At 45.0% G+C, this 21000-nt stretch overlaps 1 protein-coding gene across 1 annotated transcript in view; it reads right to left on the minus strand.

The window, feature by feature from the left end:
- Positions 1-19328: 19328 nt before the first annotated feature.
- Positions 19329-21000, minus strand: part of INTS7 (integrator complex subunit 7) — a 128701-nt gene continuing 127029 nt past the window's right edge. Inside the window, exon 20 of the mRNA XM_077485738.1 lies at positions 19329-19706. Coding sequence (XP_077341864.1) covers positions 19410-19706 — 297 coding nt within the window. The 3' untranslated portion in view covers positions 19329-19409. The remainder of the gene's footprint in view (positions 19707-21000) is intronic.

Raw genomic sequence — 21000 nt, forward strand, 5'->3', positions numbered from 1 at the left:
TGCCATAAAGCCCAACTCTATGGAGCGTACGGCTTATTGTCATCCTATATACAGATACTCCAATCTCTGCTGTGGAACTCTACAGCTCCTCCAGGGTTTACGATAGGTTTCTGTGCTGCCTCTCTGATTAATGCGCTCCTTGCTCGGTCCATGAATTTTGGTGTGCGGCCGTCTCTTGGCAGTTTTGCTCTTTCCATTTAGTTATGATAGATTTGATGGTGCTCCTAGGGATCATAAAAGATTTGGATATTTTTTTGTAACCTAACCCTGACTTGTTATAAACATTCCATTTGGTTATGATAGATTTGATGGTGCTCCTAGGGATCATCAAAGATTTAAATAAAAATTATAACCTAACCCTGACTTGTACTTCTCAACAACAATGTCCCTTACTTGTTTGGAGAGTTTCTTGGTCTTCAAGGTAGTGTTTAGTTAGTGGTGCCTCTTACTTAAGTGTTGGAGCCCCTGGGGCCTTTCAAAAAGGTGTGTATATGTAATGACAGATCGTATGACACTTAGATTGCACACAGGTGGACATCATTTCACTAATTATGTGACTTCTGTAGGTAATTGGTTGCACCAGAGATTTTTATGGGCTTCATAACAACTCAGGGTTAGGTTATAAAAACTCTATATCTGGTGCAAACCCAACATATCACATCACCCAAAGAACACCATCCCCACAGTGAAACATGGTGGCGTATCATGCTGAATATCATGCTGTGGGGATATTTTTCAGCAGTCGAGACTGGGAAACTGGTCAGAGTTGAGGGAAAGATGGATGGTGCTAAATACAGGGATATTCTTGAGAAAAACCTGTACCACTCTGTGTGATTTGAGGCTAGGATGGAGGTTCACCTTCCAGCAGGGCAATGACCCCAAACGCACTGCTAAAGCAACACCTGAGTAGTTTAAGGGGAAACATGTAAATGTGTTGGAATGGCCTAGTTAAAAGCCCAGACTCCAATCCAATAGAAAATCTGTGGTCAGACTTAAAGATGCTGTTCGCAAGCGCAAACCATCCAACTTGAAGGAGCGGGAGCAGTTTTGCAAGGAGGAATGCGCAAAAATCCCAGTGGTAAGATGGGGGAAGCTCATAGAGACTCATCCAAAGCGACTTGGAGCTGTGATACCTGCAAAAGGTGTCTCTACAAAGTATTTACTTTAGGGGGGTGAATAGTTATGCACATTGAATTTTTCTGTTATTTTGTCCTATTTGTTGTTTGCTTCACAATAATAAAAAAAAAAAACATCTTCAAAGTTGTGAAAGTTGTGGGTATGCCAAGGGGGTGAATACTTTTGCAAGGCACTGTAAGGTTAAGGTTAGGATTTTTGTTAGTGTAGGTAAATTCAGGCTTGGCTGGCAGCCAAGCCTGTGTGTTTTTCTGGGTCAGGGTTGTGAGGGACTCAGGTATGCTGGATGACTCAGCAGTAGGGATGAGCCGAACACCCCCCGGTTTGCAGCAGAACATGCGAACAGGCAAAAAAAAAAAAAAAACATAGCTGCAAGGACTGTTTCTTGTCTACAGAGTGAATGGAGAATTCATTTACCTGGCTGTGCAGGGTGGGAGATACCCATATTTACCAGCAGCTCCTGCGGGGGTAGAGCTACATTTGGGGGCTTGTCCGGTATATCTGCCCACGGTCAACATGCCTGCCATTGCCATTTCTCATCGAGCCAGCGAACAGTGCCTTGTTCCAAAGACCACCAGAGGGGTTAACCAGGGAAGCACTTATGTGCTCTGTTTGTGACTGTTACTCCAAAAATCATGTGCCTTTATCCATACCAACCAGCGGGAGCTGCCTGTCGAATTATTTCTTCCCTGCTTACCCAGTTGCCCCAACTGCGGCTGGGGTGGACACTTGCATTATTTCATGCTATTCAGTGAACTTTACCAAGTGCTGTCACCCGTGGTAACCATGGGGGGTGATAGCGCCCATGGATTACAAATATGTCCAGAAATCTGCTAATGCTGGACATCGTGACACTTTGGGAGTTATTTATGAAAGGAAAATCCACTTTGCACTGCAAGTGCACTTGGAAGTAAAGTTGCTGTAGATCCGAGGGGGACATGCGAGGAAAATAAAAAACAGCATTTTAGCTTGCACATGATTGGATGATAAAATCAGCAGAGCTTCCAATCATTTCAGATCTACCCCTTAGGCCGCTTTCACACATGCGGACAGTATGTTCGTATTTCATCCATCCGTTTGCGGATGAAATACGGACATACATGCATCCCTATGGGACAGCGGGTGTCTGCAGATGACATCCGCAGACACCCGCTATTGTCTGCCTCCGCAACAGTCCGATTCTGCAGACGAAGGAAAATCCTATTTGTCTATCCGTCTGCAGAGCGGATCGGATGAACACGGACAGACGTGCTCATCCGATTCCCATAGAGGAGAGTGGAGAGCTGACAGGGCGGTCCCTGCACAGTGTGCGGAGACCGCACTGTCCACAGCCGGCTCAGCTGGGACAACGGAGCGATCCCAACTGAGCGAGCGGATCATCACTGATCCGCCCCGTGTGAAAGGGGCCTTAGATTTAGAGTGACTGCACTTCCAAGTGCACTTGCAGTGCAAAGTGGATTTGCCGTTCGTAAATAACCCCCCTTTATGCTTTAAACTCTTGTTATTTACTGTAAAGTGTGCCTGGAAATGTCTACTACTCTTCATCCTTCCTACTCGCAGGAGCATTTAGGTGGTTGGTGTAATGAGAACACACCTTAAAATAAATGCTGATAAGCCTCCTAACCGCAGACTTTGTATCTTGTACCCGCATCAGAAATGTAAACTTTACAGGAAATTATCTTAGACACAGATACTGACACATTCCTCAGTTAGGTGTGAGGGGGAAAGTACAGACGAAGGTCAAAGAAATCAGATTATAAAACTGGCCAGAGACTTCTGGGGGTGCCTAGACATGTATGTCTTATCTGACCATCCCCAGCCGCTGCTATTGTCTGGTACATACATAAACAGGAATTGGAATGTTCAGCTCAGTAAACATTCATATTCATGATGTCAGTGGAGAGGGCAGGGAAGAGAGTGGTGCCAGGGCATGCAGCTGGCACTGCTTATCTTGGGAAGGGGGGGGGGGGGGGGATATATCATTAGGACAGGTTTCCTAATGTTTCCTGTGAGGTTTATTGTTCTACCTGATAGTGGTCAGTTGTCAGTCATGAGCAGGCCCAACAGGCATAAGATCATCACCCGATCTTGCAGAATCAGGCAATGTTCATATCATGCCTACAGCTTTCCTGCCCTATGAACATTCCTCCATTCATCCAAGGAGGTGTCAGTGTAGTAACACACAGAAGGAAATCAGATAAAATTTTAGTAAAGTCAAAGCAGCACACGATCAATTTTTATTGGTTGCTACAACACACACACACACACACACACACACACACACACACACACACACACACACACACACATATATACATATATATGTTTCTGTAACTGAAGATCTTAATCTAATTAAAAACAAAATACAGTTTCAGGCCTCGTGGACAATGGAGGTTTTCCTATCTGTCCTAGAAGTTTTTTTTTTCTAGCGAAGGCATTTTGGCAAAAACAAAATGCTTTATGCCCGTAAAAGTCTGTAACGTATTTGGCTTATTTAATTTCCTTGGTCAGAATATTATTCTGGCCATTAAAAAAATTTTTAGTGCTCAAGTGCTAAATGTGCCTAACGTTAACGTGCGTATACAATTGTCCAGCGTTTTTTCTGCCAAAACTCTGATGCTCCTGGAAGCACTATTTTTTTTTTCCAGCCTCTAAACTTCTCTGAAAGCCTATATGTGCCTGGACACATAGACTAACATGCAGGGACATTTAGAGGTAGGAAAAAAAACAGCCAGACACCCCCAGGAGCAGCTGAAAAAACATCCAGTGTGCATGAAGCATTAAAATGATGGAGGATGCCAAATGTAGCCAATTAACCCTTTTGCCCAAATTGTTTATGATATCCAGGAAAATAGGTGGCCCAGTACCCCATACACTAGCACAATACATACAGTATAGAGTGGGTATAGAAAAGAATCACCCTCCTTTAAAATAATCACATTTTGCTGCTTTGCAGCCTAAAATGAAGACTAAGGCCGCGTACACACGCGCGGACTGTTCGCCCAACCTTGTTCGGCAAACAGTTTGTCAAACAGTCCGCTCAAAATTTGCATGAGCGGACTTGCCCACACACGAGCGGACTGTTTGACGAACAAGGTTGGGCAAACAGTTCGCTCAACTTTTGAAATGAACGGACTCGCCCACGTAAGGAGGAGGCAAATCCGCCCATTTCGAGCGCGTGTACAGGTAGGCGGGGCCCGCGAAGGAGACGTCGCGGGCTCCGCCGCCTGGAATGGGCTTAAAGGGGAACCCCAACGCCGAAAAAAATCGGCGTGGGGGTTCCCCCCAAGTCCACACCAGACCCTTGTCCGAGCACGCTACCCGGCCGGCCAGGAAAGGGGGGCGAGCGAGCGCGCCCCCCCTCCTGAGCCGTACCAGGCCGCGTGCCCTCAACATGGGGGGGTGCCTTGGGGAAGGGGGGGGGGCGCGCGGCCCCCCCACCCCAAAGCACCTTGTCCCCATGTTGATGAGGACAAGGGCCTCTTCCCGACAACCCTGGCCGTTGGTTGTCGGGGTCTGCGGGCGGGGGGCTTATCGGAATCCGGGAGCCCCCTTTAAGAAGGGGGCCCCCGGATACCGGCCCCCCACCCTATGTGAATGAGTATGGGGTACAATGTACCCCTACCCATTCACCTGTGAAATAAAGTACAAATAAAAACACAACACAGGGGGAAAAAATATTTTATTGCACAGCCGGGGGTCTTCCGTCTTCGGGGGTCTTCTCGCCGGACTCCTCCGCTATGTGTGTGTAGCTCTTTTGCCAGCGGAGGAGTCCGGCTTTCTTCCTCCCCGCCGCCGGCCTCTTCTCCCGACTTCGGGGGTCTTGTCCCCCTCTTCGGTTCTTCTGCCGGGCCACCGCGCCTGGTCCGGTGGCCCGGTCTTCTGTCGCCGTCTTCCGTTCTTCTGTCGCCGCCTTCGGTTCTTCTGCCGGGCCACCGCGCCTTCTTGTAGCTCTTTTACAGGCGGTGGCCCGGTCTTCTGTCGCCGTCGCCGCCTTCCGTTCGTGTTCTTCTTCTTCTTCTCCAGGCGATGTTGACACGTCGCTCCCTCCGGCCGGAATGCCAGAGCCGCCCTGCGCTGTGACTTATATAGTGACAATGGGGCAGGGTCACATGGTATATGTCACATGGGTTGATGTCACATGGTGACCCCGCCCCCTTACGATGTCATAGTCCCCATGTGACATCAACCCATGTGACCAACCCATGTGACATATACCATGTGACCCCGCCCCATTGTCACTATATAAGTGACCGCACAGCGCGTCCCCGGCATTCCGGCCGGAGAGCTCGTCGAGTCAACATCTCCAGGAGAAGAACAAGAAGAACAAGAAGAAGAACACGAACGGAAGGCGGCGACGGCGACAGAAGACCGGGCCACCGCCTGTAAAAGAGCTACAAGAAGGCGCGGTGGCCCGGCAGAAGAACCGAAGGCGGCGACAGAAGAACGGAAGACGGCGACAGAAGACCGGGCCACCGGACCAGGCGCGGTGGCCCGGCAGAAGAACCGAAGAGGGGGACAAGACCCCCGAAGTCGGGAGAAGAGGCCGGCGGCGGGGAGGAAGAAAGCCGGACTCCTCCGCTGGCAAAAGAGCTACACACACATAGCGGAGGAGTCCGGCGAGAAGACCCCCGAAGACGGAAGACCCCCGGCTGTGCAATAAAATATTTTTTCCCCCTGTGTTGTGTTTTTATTTGTACTTTATTTCACAGGTGAATGGGTAGGGGTACATTGTACCCCATACTCATTCACATAGGGTGGGGGGCCGGTATCCGGGGGCCCCCTTAAAGGGGGCTCCCGGATTCCGATAAGCCCCCCGCCCGCAGACCCCGACAACCAACGGCCAGGGTTGTCGGGAAGAGGCCCTTGTCCTCATCAACATGGGGACAAGGTGCTTTGGGGTGGGGGGGCCGCGCGGCCCCCCCCTTCCCCAAGGCACCCCCCATGTTGAGGGCACGCGGCCTGGTACGGCTCAGGAGGGGGGGCGCGCTCGCTCGCCCCCCTTTCCTGGCCGGCCGGGTAGCGTGCTCGGACAAGGGTCTGGTGTGGACTTGGGGGGAACCCCCACGCCGATTTTTTTCGGCGTTGGGGTTCCCCTTTAAGCCCATTCCAGGCGGCGGAGCCCGCGACGTCTCCTTCGCGGGCCCCGCCTACCTGTACACGCGCTCGAAATGGGCGGACTTTCCGAGCGGGAACAGTCCGCTCATTTCGAAAGTACAGCGGACAAGCCCACACACGGACGGACTGTTCGCTCAAACACAGTTTCAGCGGACAGTTTTTCGGAATTTCCGAAAGACTTTGTCCGTCCAACTGTCCGCTGAAACTGTCCGCTGAAAGCCCACACACGAGCGGACTGTCCGCCCAAACACTGTTCAGCGGACAAGGTTGGGCGAACAGTCCGCCCGTGTGTACGCGGCCTAAGGCCGCGTACACACGCGCGGACTGTTCGCCCAACTTTGTCCGTCCAACAGTTTCGGCAAACAGTCCGCTCAAACTTAGCATGGACGGACATGGCCACACACGACGGACGAACAGTTTGCTGAAACCGTGCGCGATGACGTGAACGGCACGTACGACGGGACGAAAAATACGACGTCCTATACACTGCAATGCAACCTTCCGACGTGGAAATCCTTTCTGAGCATGCGCGAGACTTAGTTGGCCGAACAAGCCTACACACGAGCGAACAGTCCGCTGAAACCTTGTTTCAGCGGACAGTTTTTCGGAATTTCGGTAAGACCTTGTTCGTCCAACTGTCCGCTGAAACTGTCCGCTGAAGCCCCACACACAGGGCAGGACTTACCATTGGGCTTGACTGGGCTCAAGCCCATGGGCCCCAACCCATTAGGGGGCCCCGCAGAGATACATAGCCAAGTGCACTCGGCTCCGCTCCGCTCACAGTCCCGCCCTATGATGGACTTAACACAGGGACTGGGCGTGACTGTGAGCCGAGCTGAGTACACTCGGCTCCTCTAGGGACTGCGAGAGGACCCGAGAGCCGCTGAGAGGACCCGAGAGCCGTCGAGAGGACCCGAGAGCCGGCGAGGGCCCCCGCGAGCCGCCAAGATACACACTGACAAGGCTGCAGATGGACACTGATAAGGCTGCAGATGGACATTGACAAGGCTGCAGATGGACACTGATAAGGCTGCATTGATGGGCATTTAAATGTAAGGTTTTTTTCCCTTAAACTTCCCTCCTAAAAAAAATTTTTTCCTTAAAATTCCCTCCTAAAGTTGCGGTGCGTGTTATACACCGGCGCGTGTTGTACGCTGATAAATACGGTAATGTATAGAAGTTAGGGCCCGAAAGTGACTCAAGCCCAGGGGCCCCCCACCACCCTAAGTCCTGCCCTGCCCACACACGAGCGGACTGTCCGCCCAAACACTGTTCAGCGGACAAGGTTGGGCGAACAGTCCGCGCGTGTGTACGCGGCCATACAGTTTTTGTTGTATCCAGCTGCATTTACTCCTTTACCACCTTTAGTTACAGCTTTTTGTCTGTTGTGATATGTCTCAACTAACTTTGCACATGTAGACTTTGCAATATTTGCCCACTCTACTTTGCAGAACTGCTCAAGCTCAGTTAAATTTAATGGTGACCTTTTGTAGACTGTCTTCTAATCAATCCCCTGATTGTCAATGGGGTTTAAAGCGGGAGTCCGCCGTTTTTTTTTTTTTTTTTTAAAGCCAGCAGCTACAAATACTGCAGCTGCTGACTTTTAAAATAAGGACACTTACCCGCCCAGCGCGCCCGCGATGTCGGCACCCGAAGCCGATCTCTCGATGGTCTCTTGGGTGCTGCCGTCGCCATCTTGGGTATGGGAATCAGGAAGTGGAGCCTTTGGCTTCATTTCCCGGTTCCCTACTGCGCATGCGCGAGTCGCGCTGCACAATAAGGATGGACCCACTGCCTCTGGGATCTGTGTGTTTCCCAGCAGGCAGCGGGGGACTTTTGGAAAGGGGCGTAGATCTACGCCCCTTTCCGCAGAGAGCCATCCCGGAAGTGGGTGCAGATACCTGTACTGTACAGGTACCTGCACCCCCCTCCCCCCTGAAAGGTGCCAATTGTGGCGCCGGAGGGGGGGAGGATTCCAATGAGCGGAAGGTCCACTTTAGGGTGGACCTCCGCTTTAAGTCTGGGCTATGCAAGGACATTCACCCTTTTCTCCTTCAACCACTGTGTGATAATTTTGTCGTTTTTGCTGTGTGCTTGTCATGTTGGAAGGTATTTATTTTTCCCGTTGACAACTTTCTAGCAGAGGGCAGCAGATTTTACTCAATAATTTGATGGTATTTTGCCCCATCCATTTTTCCTTTTATCCTGACAAGTGCTCCAGAGAAACAACCCCATAATAGGATATTACCACCTCCATGCTTTACTGTAGGAATGGTGTTATTTGGATGGTAAACTGTACTGGATTATCGGCAAACATGTATACATTTTATTCTCTTCTGACCATAACACCTTTTTTTTTATGCAGCCTCAGAATCTTCAAGGTGCGTTTTAGCAGCCCTACCATACAAGCCAAATTTGTGGAGAATTTGTGATATTGTTGCCACATGTACACAATGACCACTCTTGGTAGCCTCTCTCTCCAGTTTCCTCCTGGCTTTTTCATCCAGCTTGGAGCACGTCCTGATCCAGGGAGGGTCAGTGTTGTACCAAATACCTTCCAGTTCTTAAAGTGGTGTTTCCACCAAAAAAAAATAAAAAAACTGCTTAAAATTCATGAAAAAAAACAAAACAAAAAATAAAAAAATAACTGGAAAAAAAATGTTACTTACCTCTAAATGCCTGTTGCTAGGGGGTCCCTTGTAGTCTGCCTCTTTCAGTGCCCGGGCACTGACGTCACTTCCCCTCGCCCCAGTCAGTCATCTGGGACACGTGACAGGTCCCAGATAACTGCGCGGCATATCACGGCGGGGCACCGCTCGCGCATGCGCACTGGGTGACCTGGCTGTGGCTTCACAGTAAGAATGGCGGCGCCGCGAGCAGAGCGGAGAACAAGGGGGGGGGGGGCTTCGTTCTCCCACATCGCTGGACCCTGGGACAGGTAAGTGTCTCATTATTAAAAGTCAGCAGCTGCAGTATTTGTAGCTGCTGACTTTTAAAAAATTTTTTTTAAGGGGCACCCCACTGTAATGATAGATTTCACTGTGCTTCTAGGCATCGATAAAGCCTTTGACATTTTTTTTTAACCATCTCCTGACTTGTGCTTGTCCACAACTTTATCCCAGAATCTTTTGACAGTGCCTTGCCACCCATAGTTGACTGTTTTCTTCAGTTGCACTACAGAGATAGAAATGCTCCAGGAAAGCTCTTTTCATGCTGAGCTAATCAAACTGACCACAGCTGAAAATCAAATGGCTTTGTGGGCCATTGAGAAGGCAATAAGCTACAACTTATTGAGTTTTTTTGGAGGATAGCAATCTTTTTTCCAACTTTTTCCAATTCTGTCTTTAAATGTTTTAAATTTTTTTTCTGAAATGTTGGTGTTCTATCTTTCATCATGTTATAAGTTACATTAAGTCAATTCAGCTTGATAAAAAAAAAACCCGTGTCTGTCTTCATTTCAGGCTGCAAAGCAATAAAATGCTATTATTTAAAGAGGGGGTGATCCTTTTCTATACCCACTGTATATTCCCTCCTTTCACTATAATCAAAATAAAACGTAGAAAACAATAAGAAAACAATAAGATGAGTTTTTAGTGCAAAATATTCTTCCTAAGCTGCCATTTATTAGAAATTAAAGGTTTTTGGCCTTGTAACAAACTTTAGAAGATAAGAGAGGTAACTTGCGGGAAGTACCTATTACTATAAATATTTCACAGGATTTATATAATGACACCAGTTTGTTCCATTCTTTACAATATAGGCCTCATTCACATAGTTGAACCGTTCCGGACACGTGCAAAAGATTGTGTTTACAGGTATGGGAGGCACGTTTTCTGTTGTAATCAACGATAGGTGGATGGCTGTATGGATGTCCAAGTACATCCTCGAGTGTTAATCCATGCAGACAGACATTTAGTGCCTTGAAAAAGTATTCAAACCCCTTGAAATTTTGTACATTTTGTCATTTTACAACTAAAAATGTAAATGTATTTTATTGGGATTTTATGTGATAGACCAACACAAAGTGGCACATAATTGTGAAGTGGAAGGAAAATGATAAATGGTTTTCCAATTTTTTTTACAAATAAATATCTGAAATGTGTGGCGTGTATTTGTATTCAGCCCCCTTTACTCCGATATCCCTAACTAAAATCTAGTGGAACCAATTGCCTTCAGAAATCACATAATTAGTAAATAGATTCCATCTGTGTGTAATTTAATCTCAGTATCAATACAGTTGTTCTGTGAAGCCCTCAGAGTTTTGTTGGAGAACCTTAGTGAACAAAGAGCATCATGAAGACCAAGGAACACACCAGACAGGTTAGGGGTAAAGTTGTGGAGAAGTTTAAGACCCCTTTCACACTGGCGTTACTAGGGCGCCACTCGTTTTAACGGCATTTTAGCACTGTCTAAGCGTCGCTTTTCGGCCACTAGCAGGGTGCATTTAACCCCAAAGAAGGGGTTAAAAACTTCCGTGTTGCAGCGATTCAGAAGCGCTGCCCATTCATTCCAATGGGCAGGGCGTTTTGGGAGTGCTAAATACAGGGTTCCCAAACTGCCCCAAAGATGCTTGCTTGCAGGACCTTTCAGAACGTCCTGCAAGTGCACCACCCCAGTGTGAGAAGTCACACTTGAATGAATGGGAGGGGTTTTTCAGACACTTAGCAGGGGCCATTTCCAGCGCTAAATCGCCTGAAAACTGTCCCAGTGTGAAAGGGGTCTAAAGCAGGGTTAAGTTATGTCACTCTCTAGATGTGCAAAGCTGGTAGAGATATACCCAAAAGACTTGAAGCTGCAATTGCAGAGAAAGTATTGACTCGGGGGGCTGAATACAAATGTACACCACACTTTTCACATATTTATTTGTAAAAAATTTAGAAAACCATTTATAATTTTCCTTCCACTTCATAATTATGTGCCACTTTGTGCTGATCTATCACATAAGAATGCCAATAAAACACATTTATTCACGTTTTTTCTTGTAGCATGACAAAATGTGGAAAATTTTGAGGGGTATGATGAATACGAATACTTATTCAGGACAATATACACTCAGTAATGTGCTTAGAGATCCGTGCAGCCAGCCACCTGTCTTTAATTTTTGCCAGGTGGCCTGCTTGAAAAACCTGTGCCTCCTATGCGGGCAAACACAGCCCTCTGCACAAGAGTACAAAACAGTATGCCTGTGTGAATGAGGCCATGAAGGGAGATGGTATAGTTACAATAGAAGGGCTGTGCGGAGTAGCAGAGCTGTACATATCTCTGGAATGGATGAACATTAATACATATATCGTTTGGAAGGTAAAACAGCTCTCATTTCATCTGTGTATTTAGCAGATTGGCTGAAGTTCAGCTTTTAGCAGTAACATTTGAGGTTCCTACTTTTTCATACCTTCACCTCTCTTCATCAGCACAGAATCATGTGTACCAGCCTCAGACAGTATGCAAACAATGATTGAACATTATCAGGTGATTGTTTATTAGCTTGCAGTAGCTCCCAGGCCAGTTTCCGCTGCACCTTCTATGACACAGGGCATTGTAGATTTACATGTGAACTGGGTGATATGTATATTTCACAAGCATCAATGTTTTTAGGAGGCTCATATGATTATTTCACAATGTACAAATATAAATACTTGGTGGGACTGCTGCAGTTATAAAAACTTTTTTGTAGGTACTTTAACAAGTTAATCCAGGCATACGTCTAATCATTTTAACCACTTGCAGACCGGACCATTTTGCTGGTCAAAGACCAGACCACTTTTTGCGATTCGGCACTGCGTCGCTTTAACTGACAATTGCGCGGTCGTGCGACGTGGCTCCCAAACAAAATTGACGTCCTTTTTTTTCCCACAAATAGAGCTTTCTTTTGGTGGTATTTGATTATCCCTGCGGTTTTTATTTTTTGCGCTATAAACAAAGATAGAGCGACAATTTTGAAAAAAAAACGCATTATTTTTTACTTTTTGTTATAATAAATATCCCCCAAAAATATATAAAAAAACATTTTTTTCCCTCAGTTTAGGCCGATACGTATTCTACATATTCTATACGTATTCTACATATTTTTGGTAAAAAAATCGCAATAAGCGATTATTGATTGGTTTGCGCAAAAGTTATAGCGTTTATAAAATAGGGATAGTTTTATAGCATTTTTATTAATAATTTTTTATTATTTTTTTTTACTAGTAATGGCGGCGATCAGCGATTTTTATTGTGACTGCGACATTGTGGGGGACCCATCGGACATTTTTGACACATTTTTGGGACCATTGTCATTTATACAGTAATCACTGCTATATAAATGCAGTGATTCCTGTGTAAATGACACTGGCAGTGAAAGGGTTAACCAGTGGGTGGCAGTGTAGGGGTTAAGTGTTCCTAGGGGTATGTTACTAACTGTGGGGGGGTTGTGCTTTCATTTAGTGAACACTGATCTCTGCTCCAATCACATGGAGCAGAGATCAGCGTCACTAGTTGCTAGGCAGAATGGAGAAATGTTGTTTACACAGCATTTCCTCCATTCGGCCACTCCGTGAGACGATCGCCGTGATGCCCGCGGCGATCGAGTCCGCGGGTCCCGCGACCGGACTCACGGGGTCCCGACCAGCGCGGGAGCGCGCCGCCGGCAGGGCGGCATTGAATATTGGACGTACATGTACGCCAATATGCCTGCCCGTGCCATTCTGTCGACGTACATCATCGTGCGCTGGTCGGGAACCGGTTAAGGCAGAACTGCAGGCATACACAGCGGGTAAAATAAGTATTGAACACGTCACCATTTTTCTAGATAAATATATTTCTAAAGGTGCTATTGACATGCAATTTTCACCACATGCTGGTAACAAACCATGCAATCCAAACATACAAAGAAACTAAAAACAAATTCAGAAATTAAGCTATGTGTAATAAAATGGAATGACATAGGGAAAAAATATTGAACACATGAAGATAGGGAGGTGCAAAAAAGGCATGGAAAGCCAAGACACCAGGTGAAATTTATCAGTAATTAGAAAGCAAACAGCATAAATCGGTGAGGTGAACTGGATGGAAGGGTTTATGTGTGGTTAATTGGGGTGGCGGGGAGGAGAGGGGAAGTGGGAAGGGGCAAATGTTCTGAGATATTGTAATTTGTAAAGAAAAACTCACCAGGAAAAAGGTTGTTGTAATGTTTTTATATGATGTTTTGTAAATGGGTAAAAAAATAATAATAAAGAACATATAAATAATTAAAAAAAAAAGCAATCTGCCCCTTGTCAGTGCAAATTAATATCAGCTGGTTCAGTCTCAACTGATGGCCTATAAAAAGGTGTCTCATCACCAAGGTGTCACACAAAAAAAATCTCATGATGGGTAAAAGCAAAGACCTTCGCAACCTTATTGCTGCAAAACATGATGGCATGCGTTACAGGAGGATTTCTAAACTTCTGAATGCTCCAGTGAGCACCATAAACCGGCTACGACCAGGTGCTCCTTGCAAGATTTCTGCGAGGAGTGAAAAGAATTATCAGAAGAGTTGTCCAAGAGCCAGGGGCCACTTGTGGAGAGCTTCAGGGAGACCTGAAATTAGCAGGTATAATTGTTTCAAAGAAAACAATAAGTAATGCACTCAACACCGCCATGGCCTGCACACTCACCACGCAAGGCTCCATTGCTGGACAAAAAGCATGTTGAAGCTTGTTTAAAATTTGCTGCACAACATTTAGACAAGCCTGTGAAATACTGGGAGAATATAGTCTGGTCACGAGACCAAAGCTGAACTCTATGGATGCCATAATACACGTATGGAGGTCGAATGGCACATCACCCCAAAAACACCCCCATACCAACAGTGAAGTGTGGAGCTGTTTTTCACCATTTGGTACTGAAAAACTTCATATCATTGAAGGAAAGATGAATGAGAAAAATGTACTAAAACATTCTTAATAAAAATGTGTTACCTTTAACCAGGATGACAAAGATTAAACAAGCGTCTTGTAACTAGCCTTTATGATAGTATTCGGGGTTATCACCAGTACACCCCAATGTAGACGGTGGTCTTGGAGACATACATTCAACTACTGTGCTTTCTCAACTACATTTTTTTTAATCCTGTTTTTATATTTATGTGGTGCGTTTAATAAAATGTATTATTTTATATTAGTGGTACCTATGATGTTAATTTTGCCAGTTATACGTTTTTTCATTCTGTCGAAGATGAAACAAGGGTGGACATTTCAGCAAGACAATGATCTCAAACACAAAGCCAAGGAAACTCTCAATTGGTTTCAAAGAAAGAAAATAAAGCTGCTAGAATGGCCCAGCCAATCACCTGACTTGAATCCAATAGAAAATTTATGGCAATAAGTAAAGATTAGCGAAGAGGCCCATGGAACCTTCAAGATTTGAAGACTGTTATGTGAGGAAGAATGGGCACCAGATCACACCTGAGCAATGCATGCGACTTGTTTCTCCATACAGGAAGCGTCTTGAATCTCTCATTACCAACAAGGGATTTTGTATGAAGTAATAAATACATTTCAGTTATGAGTTCAATACTTTTTCCCTGTATCATTCCATTTTATTACACATAACTTAATTACTGAACTTTTTTTTTTTTGATTGTATGGGTGGATTGTTATCGACACGTGGTGAAAATTTCATGGCAATAGCACATTTAGAAATATATTTACCTAGAAAAATGGTGACGTGTTCCTGAGAATATCCGATTGCCTCTCGGGGGATCAGGAAGGAATTTTTTCCCCTGCTGTAGCAAATTGAAATATGCTTTGCTGGGGTTTTTCTCCTTCCTCTGGATCAGCCTTTCTCAACCCTTTCAACACAGAGGAACCCCTTGAAATAGTTCTCCAGTCTCGGGGAACCCATGCTAAAAATTAGAAATCTACGACTCATGATACATTAATGTGATGGTCAGTGGGAAGAATGGTCCTTACACTTGTGGTCATTGGGAATGGTCCTTACAGATAGCTAAAAAGATCAATGGTGTCAGTGGGAACTTATCTGAGAGGCAGAAATGGCCCAATTCTAAAGGAACCCCTAGCAACCTCTGGTGGAACCCTGGTTGAGAATCATTGCTCTGGATCAACTGTGGTTTTAAGATTGTGTATATGGGATTGTATGGGTTTTTATTTGTTATTTTTATTGGCTGAACTAAATGGACTTGTGTCTTTTTTCAACCTAACTGTGTGTTCAATACTTATTTTACCCACTGTATGTAATAAAAATCCTGATAAATGCAGTTATGTGCTGTAAAATCCTGAGACATGCTTTTTACTGCAACTCTTGTAAGTACCTGAATTTGATTGACTGAGTGGGAGCACTCGGGGCTAATCAGGTCTCCAGCAGAGAGATGACCTGATCATTCTGTTGCTGTTCCTTTACTGTCAAATAACAGACTGGGGGCAGGAAGGTGACCTAGCTGTGTCACTTAACTGCAGCAGAGAAAAGTCAAATCATCAGACTGGCTATGCTGCCTGTTACAATTGTGCAAATCTCATAATTGGTTGGATAGAAATATACAGTATATTCTTTGACAGGCAAGACCTTTATTATATGTATTTGATTTTTTGCTTAGAGCTCAGCTTTAAAAAATGACACTCTAACCCAAAGGACTGAAGAGAGACCTGCATTGCTGGGTTGTACCTCTGCTAATTATTTCCAGTGCTGCAGAAAACATCCCTTGCTATTCTTTTGCTAACCAATCTAACAGTATCTGTGAATAGGGGATGTAGTAAGATGTTCATTGCTCCCTCCCTCATGACACAGCTCTAAACCACTTCCAGTCCGAGCCAATTATGACATTCCTCTTTTACATCTAAAATATATATATATATATATATATATATATATATATATATATATATATATATATATATATATATATATATATTTTTGGCTAGAAAACAACTTTAGAACCCCCAAACACACACACACACACACATATATATATATATATATATATATATATATATGTTTGGGGGTTCTAAAGTTGTTTTCTAGCCAACAAAAATATATATATATTTTTCCCCTTGGATGCTGACCTCACATAAAATATGTGGCCTCACTAGACAGCTTTTTTCTGTGGGGCCACATATTTGTGTGTCTCCCAACACAGAGAATGCGGTCTCACCGAGAACCCCGGACTAATGATTGTGACCCGGAACACCATGATTGCTGTGATAGCCTCCAATTGGCTACCACAGTGATGAGTTACTATGAAGCCCACCCCCATGCTTTTTCTCTCTGTGAATAGAGGAGAGACATACATTGTAAAAAATAAAAGAAAAAAAAATAATAAGAAATACCTAAACAAAGGTTTGGTCTAGGTCCATGCCAGGGTTAGTGTTTGGGTCAAGGTCAGAGTCAGTATTTTTTTTTTGGACAGGATTTTTTATTTTTATTTTAAATTAAAATCCGTGCGTTTAAAAGCAGGATAAAAAAAAAAAAAAAAAAAAAAAAAAAAGTACAAAAAAAACATATACATATAAACATATGTGGTATCGCTGCATCCCCAGAAGCAGGAGAATTTATTGTAGGTTGTCCTTTGGTGGAAGGTTATAGTAGTAGCAAGATTTTTATTTTATTTTACTATTTTGGGTCAGTTTTCCTTTGATAATAATAAATAAATAAAAAAAGAAGGAGATATCCATTACCATTTACCGTAGTTGTAGTTGTGATGATATGTATGGTTTTACCAACAAAAATTGCAAATTGTGTTTATACATTAAAGAGGGAGTCCGCGTTTTTTTTTTTTTTAAAAGCCAGCAGCTACAAATACTGCAGCTGCTGACTTTTAAAATAGTGACACTTACCTGTCCAGCGCGCCCGCGATGTCGGCACCCGAAGCCGATCTCTCGATCGTCTCTCGGGTGCTGCCGCCGCCATCTTGGGTATGGGAATCAGGAAGTGGAGCCTTTCGGCTTCATTTCCCGGTTCCCTACGGCGCATGCGCGAGTCGCGCTGCGCAATAAGGATGGACCCGCTGCCTCTGGGATCTTTGTGTTTCCCAGCAGGCAGCGGGGGACTTTCGGAAAGGGGCGTAGATCTACGCCCCTTTCCGCAGAGAGCCATCCCGGAAGTGGGTGCAGATACCTGTACTGTACAGGTACCTGCACCCCCCTCCCCCCTGAAAGGTGCCAACTGTGGCGCCGGAGGGGGGGAGGATTCCAATGAGCGGAAGGTCCACTTTAGGGTGGACCTCCACTTTAAGATTGTTCACACCATCTTCAGATGCAGCTCACAGCAGGGGTCAGGGGCAAACCTATTCTCCGTTTCAGGGAGGAATCAGTGGGTGTGCCACTACTTATATTGGCATTGGGCGGGGTCACCGGGGCATGATGGGCGGTGACGTCATAAGTGGCGGGCCTCTGGTGATCCCGCCCCATGCCAATATAAGTAGGGGCACACCACACACCCAGCATTAAGAAGACCCGGCAAAAGAGCAAGAAGACCGTGGAGAAGACCCAGCATAGAGGGAGAAGAACCGGAGAGGGCTAGAAGACATCAGCGGAGGAGGCAGAAGAGCCGCCAGAGTTGCTTAATAAATTACTTTAACCACTTAAGGACCAAGCCTCTTTTTTGAGATGTGTTGTTTACAAGGTAAAAACTGTTTTGTTTCTTTTTGCTAGAAAATTACTTAGAACACCCAAACATTATACATTTTTTTTCTAACACCATAGAGAATAAAATGGCAGTCATTGCAAAACTTTCTGTCACACACCGTATTTGCGAAGCGGTCTTACAAGCGCACTTTTTTTGGGGAAAAATTCACTTTTTTGAATTAGAAAATAAGAGAACAGTAAAGTTAGCCCAATTTTTTTTATGTTGTGAAAGATAATGTTACACCGAGTAAATTGATACCCAACATGTCACGCTTCAAAATTGCACCCGCTCGTGGAATGGCGACAAACTTTTACCCTTAAAAATCTTCATAGGCAACAGTTAAAAAAATTCTGCAAGTTGCATATTTTAAGATACAGAGGAGGTATAGGGCTAGAATTATTGCTCTCACTCTACCGGCGATACCTCACATGTGGTTTGAACACCATTTTCATATACGGGTGCTACTCATATATGCGTTCACTTTTACCTCTTTTTTTTTTTTTTTTACACTTAAAAAAAAAAAAAAGAAGAAAATTGTGTCACTTTTATTCCTATTACAAGGAATGTAAACATCCCTTTGTAATAGAAAAATACATGGCAGAGACCACTCAGAAACCAGACTACCAGCCGAACATGAGGATACCAGGGTTACGGCAGCTAGCTGCTGCCATAACAATATACCCCGTCAAAGTTAGGACGTATATCGGCATGCTGTGGTCCAGAAGTGGTTAAAAACCTGTGTACTGCATTTTATTTTTGAAACTTTTTTTTTTTTTTAGGTAAATGGGCAGTGGTACAATGTACCCCATACTGATTCACATAGGGTGGGGGCTGGGACCCTTGTTAAAGGGGGCTTCCAGATTCTGATAAACTCCCTGCCGCAGACCCAGACAACCAACGACCGGGGTTGTCGGGAAGAGGCCCTTGTCCTCATCAACCTGAGGACAAGGTGCTTTGGGGTGGGCCCCCCCTGCCCCAAAGCACTCACTTGTTGCACCATGTTGAGGGCATGCAGCCTGGTATGGTTCATGAGGGGGGGCGCTCGCTCGTAACCAACCCCTTTCCTGACCTGCCAGGCTGTATGCTTGGATAAGGGTCTGGTCCGGTCCATGTTTTCGGCATGTGGGTTCCCCTTAAGATCCATACTAGACCGAAGGGCCTGCTATGTTCGTGTCGTACCAATGAGAAAGGGGCCTAAGGGTGCTTTTAATGCATTTTCACTGTCCACTGATCTCCTGGGTTTTAAATGTGTACCAATAAAAGGTGGAATTTAAATTGTATATATCTGCATTCTTGTGCCTATAAAGTCCATGGATTTTTGCCAAGTCATTGTATTGCTTTATAGTGGGACGTGGCGCACTTTATAATTTTTTTCTGGGTCCTTGCATTACCACCCAGCAAGTACTCATAAGTTTTCTTTAGAATATATACCTAGTCAGGTCAAAAGGGAAAAATTATTGCAGGCACACAAAATGTACTTTCTATTGACATTTTATATAAAAAACAAAAACAAAAATCAGTCGTAGTTGGACATAAAACATTATCAAATAGTAATGTTAGAATCGGGAGAAGGCGTTCCTCTGTTGCTGGGCAGGCTGCTGGACCTGTTGCTGTTGCTGCTGCTGCTGCTGCAGCCGTACCTGCTGAGTGTACGGATCTTCTAATGATTTGACAAAGATTGTGGTCTTGGGGCCGGTTTTCCAGAGCACGCCATTGGAGTCCACCACAGAGGATTCAACGGTGATCTGGTGTGTCCCCAACACAGAGAGGTTTAACAGGAACTGTGTACTGAAATAATCATTATGAGGCTCCACCCTCTGCTCTATCTCGCTCCTTACACCTTCCAGAGGCATCTGAAAATAAGCAGGAAAGAGGTTGGCGATGAATTACTAAACATACACAGTACAAAGGCACAGCAGATACGATTTCAGCAAGAACAAGGGCCATTGCTTTAACAAGCTTTCACTATGACGAATTCCTTATATTTTTGTCATGTTTAAAAGAACCTGTACTGTAACTGTAATGTAAAGGTTAAACTCCTGCCTTAGGGTAGATTTCTACATGCATCTAAATCTACCAGTCCTCTGAAGCACAATCAGTTTTCAGATTGCTTTTCAGAAGCGACTGACAAGTGGTGAGGAGGCAACGAGATGTCTTCTCATCTTGTTTTAACCCAATTTTTGCTGACAAATACACTGTAATGCCGCGTACACACGATCAGACTATCCAGCGGACTTAGTCTGGCGGACAAACCGCCGGACCTTCCGAATGAGCGGTCCTGCCCACACACAACCGGACTTTTCCACTATGGCGGGAGTCTGCCGTATTTTTGAAATTAACGGACTTGCCCACACACGGAGGAAAGTCTGTTCATTTTGAACGAGGCACCAGGTAGACGGGACTAGCGAAGGAGGTCAATGTCGCCGCCTCCTTGCAATCCGGCGGACAATTTTTGAGTCAAAACTACTTTCTAAGTACGCCGGACTTTTGGGGAAAAAAGTCCGCCGGAGCCCACACACGGGAGGATTGTCCGGCGGACTCTGGATAGTCTGATCGTGTGTATGCGGCATAACGCGAACAATACACGGTGTCGGGGAATTTTGCATTGCTTCCCCATTCATCCACCTGGGTTACATTTGACAGATAACATGTTGTGTAGTTTTTCTTTGCGCCCACAGCATATAAACACCCCTATGTAGGTATAAATTATATGTATGGGATAGGATATTTATGGGATAGATATATATCTATATATAGATCTCCCATGCATATATTATTTTTTACCTACACCCTGTCCACTGCATATTGCAGCTTAAGGGGGAAGGAAAAACACAGCTCAGCTGTGGATTTTTACTACCCCCAACATGAGGCCTTCTGATCAAGTCACACTAGCAACTCTGTAGCAGCCACAATATCGGTTTATACTCGCTAGTAATTTGTATCTGGACACAGAGTTGCTACTATAGCAGACAGTAATGCCTATTTAGGCAGTTGTAGTGGTTGATGTGCCAGAGTCATCACCAGCTGCATTCAATGGTAAAAAATAACAACTGAAACTGGTGATTCTTTGGCCAAATCCTGAAAGCAAAAAAAAAAAAAAAAATAATAATAGAATTTTACATTCGCCATAAAATTGCTTTCTTGGAA

This window comes from Lithobates pipiens, unplaced genomic scaffold (assembly GCF_037356315.1).
Source record: "Lithobates pipiens isolate NorthernLeopardFrog02 unplaced genomic scaffold, aLitPip1_a1.2 Scaffold_18, whole genome shotgun sequence".
In the NCBI taxonomy this organism is placed as follows: Eukaryota; Metazoa; Chordata; class Amphibia; order Anura; family Ranidae; genus Lithobates; species Lithobates pipiens.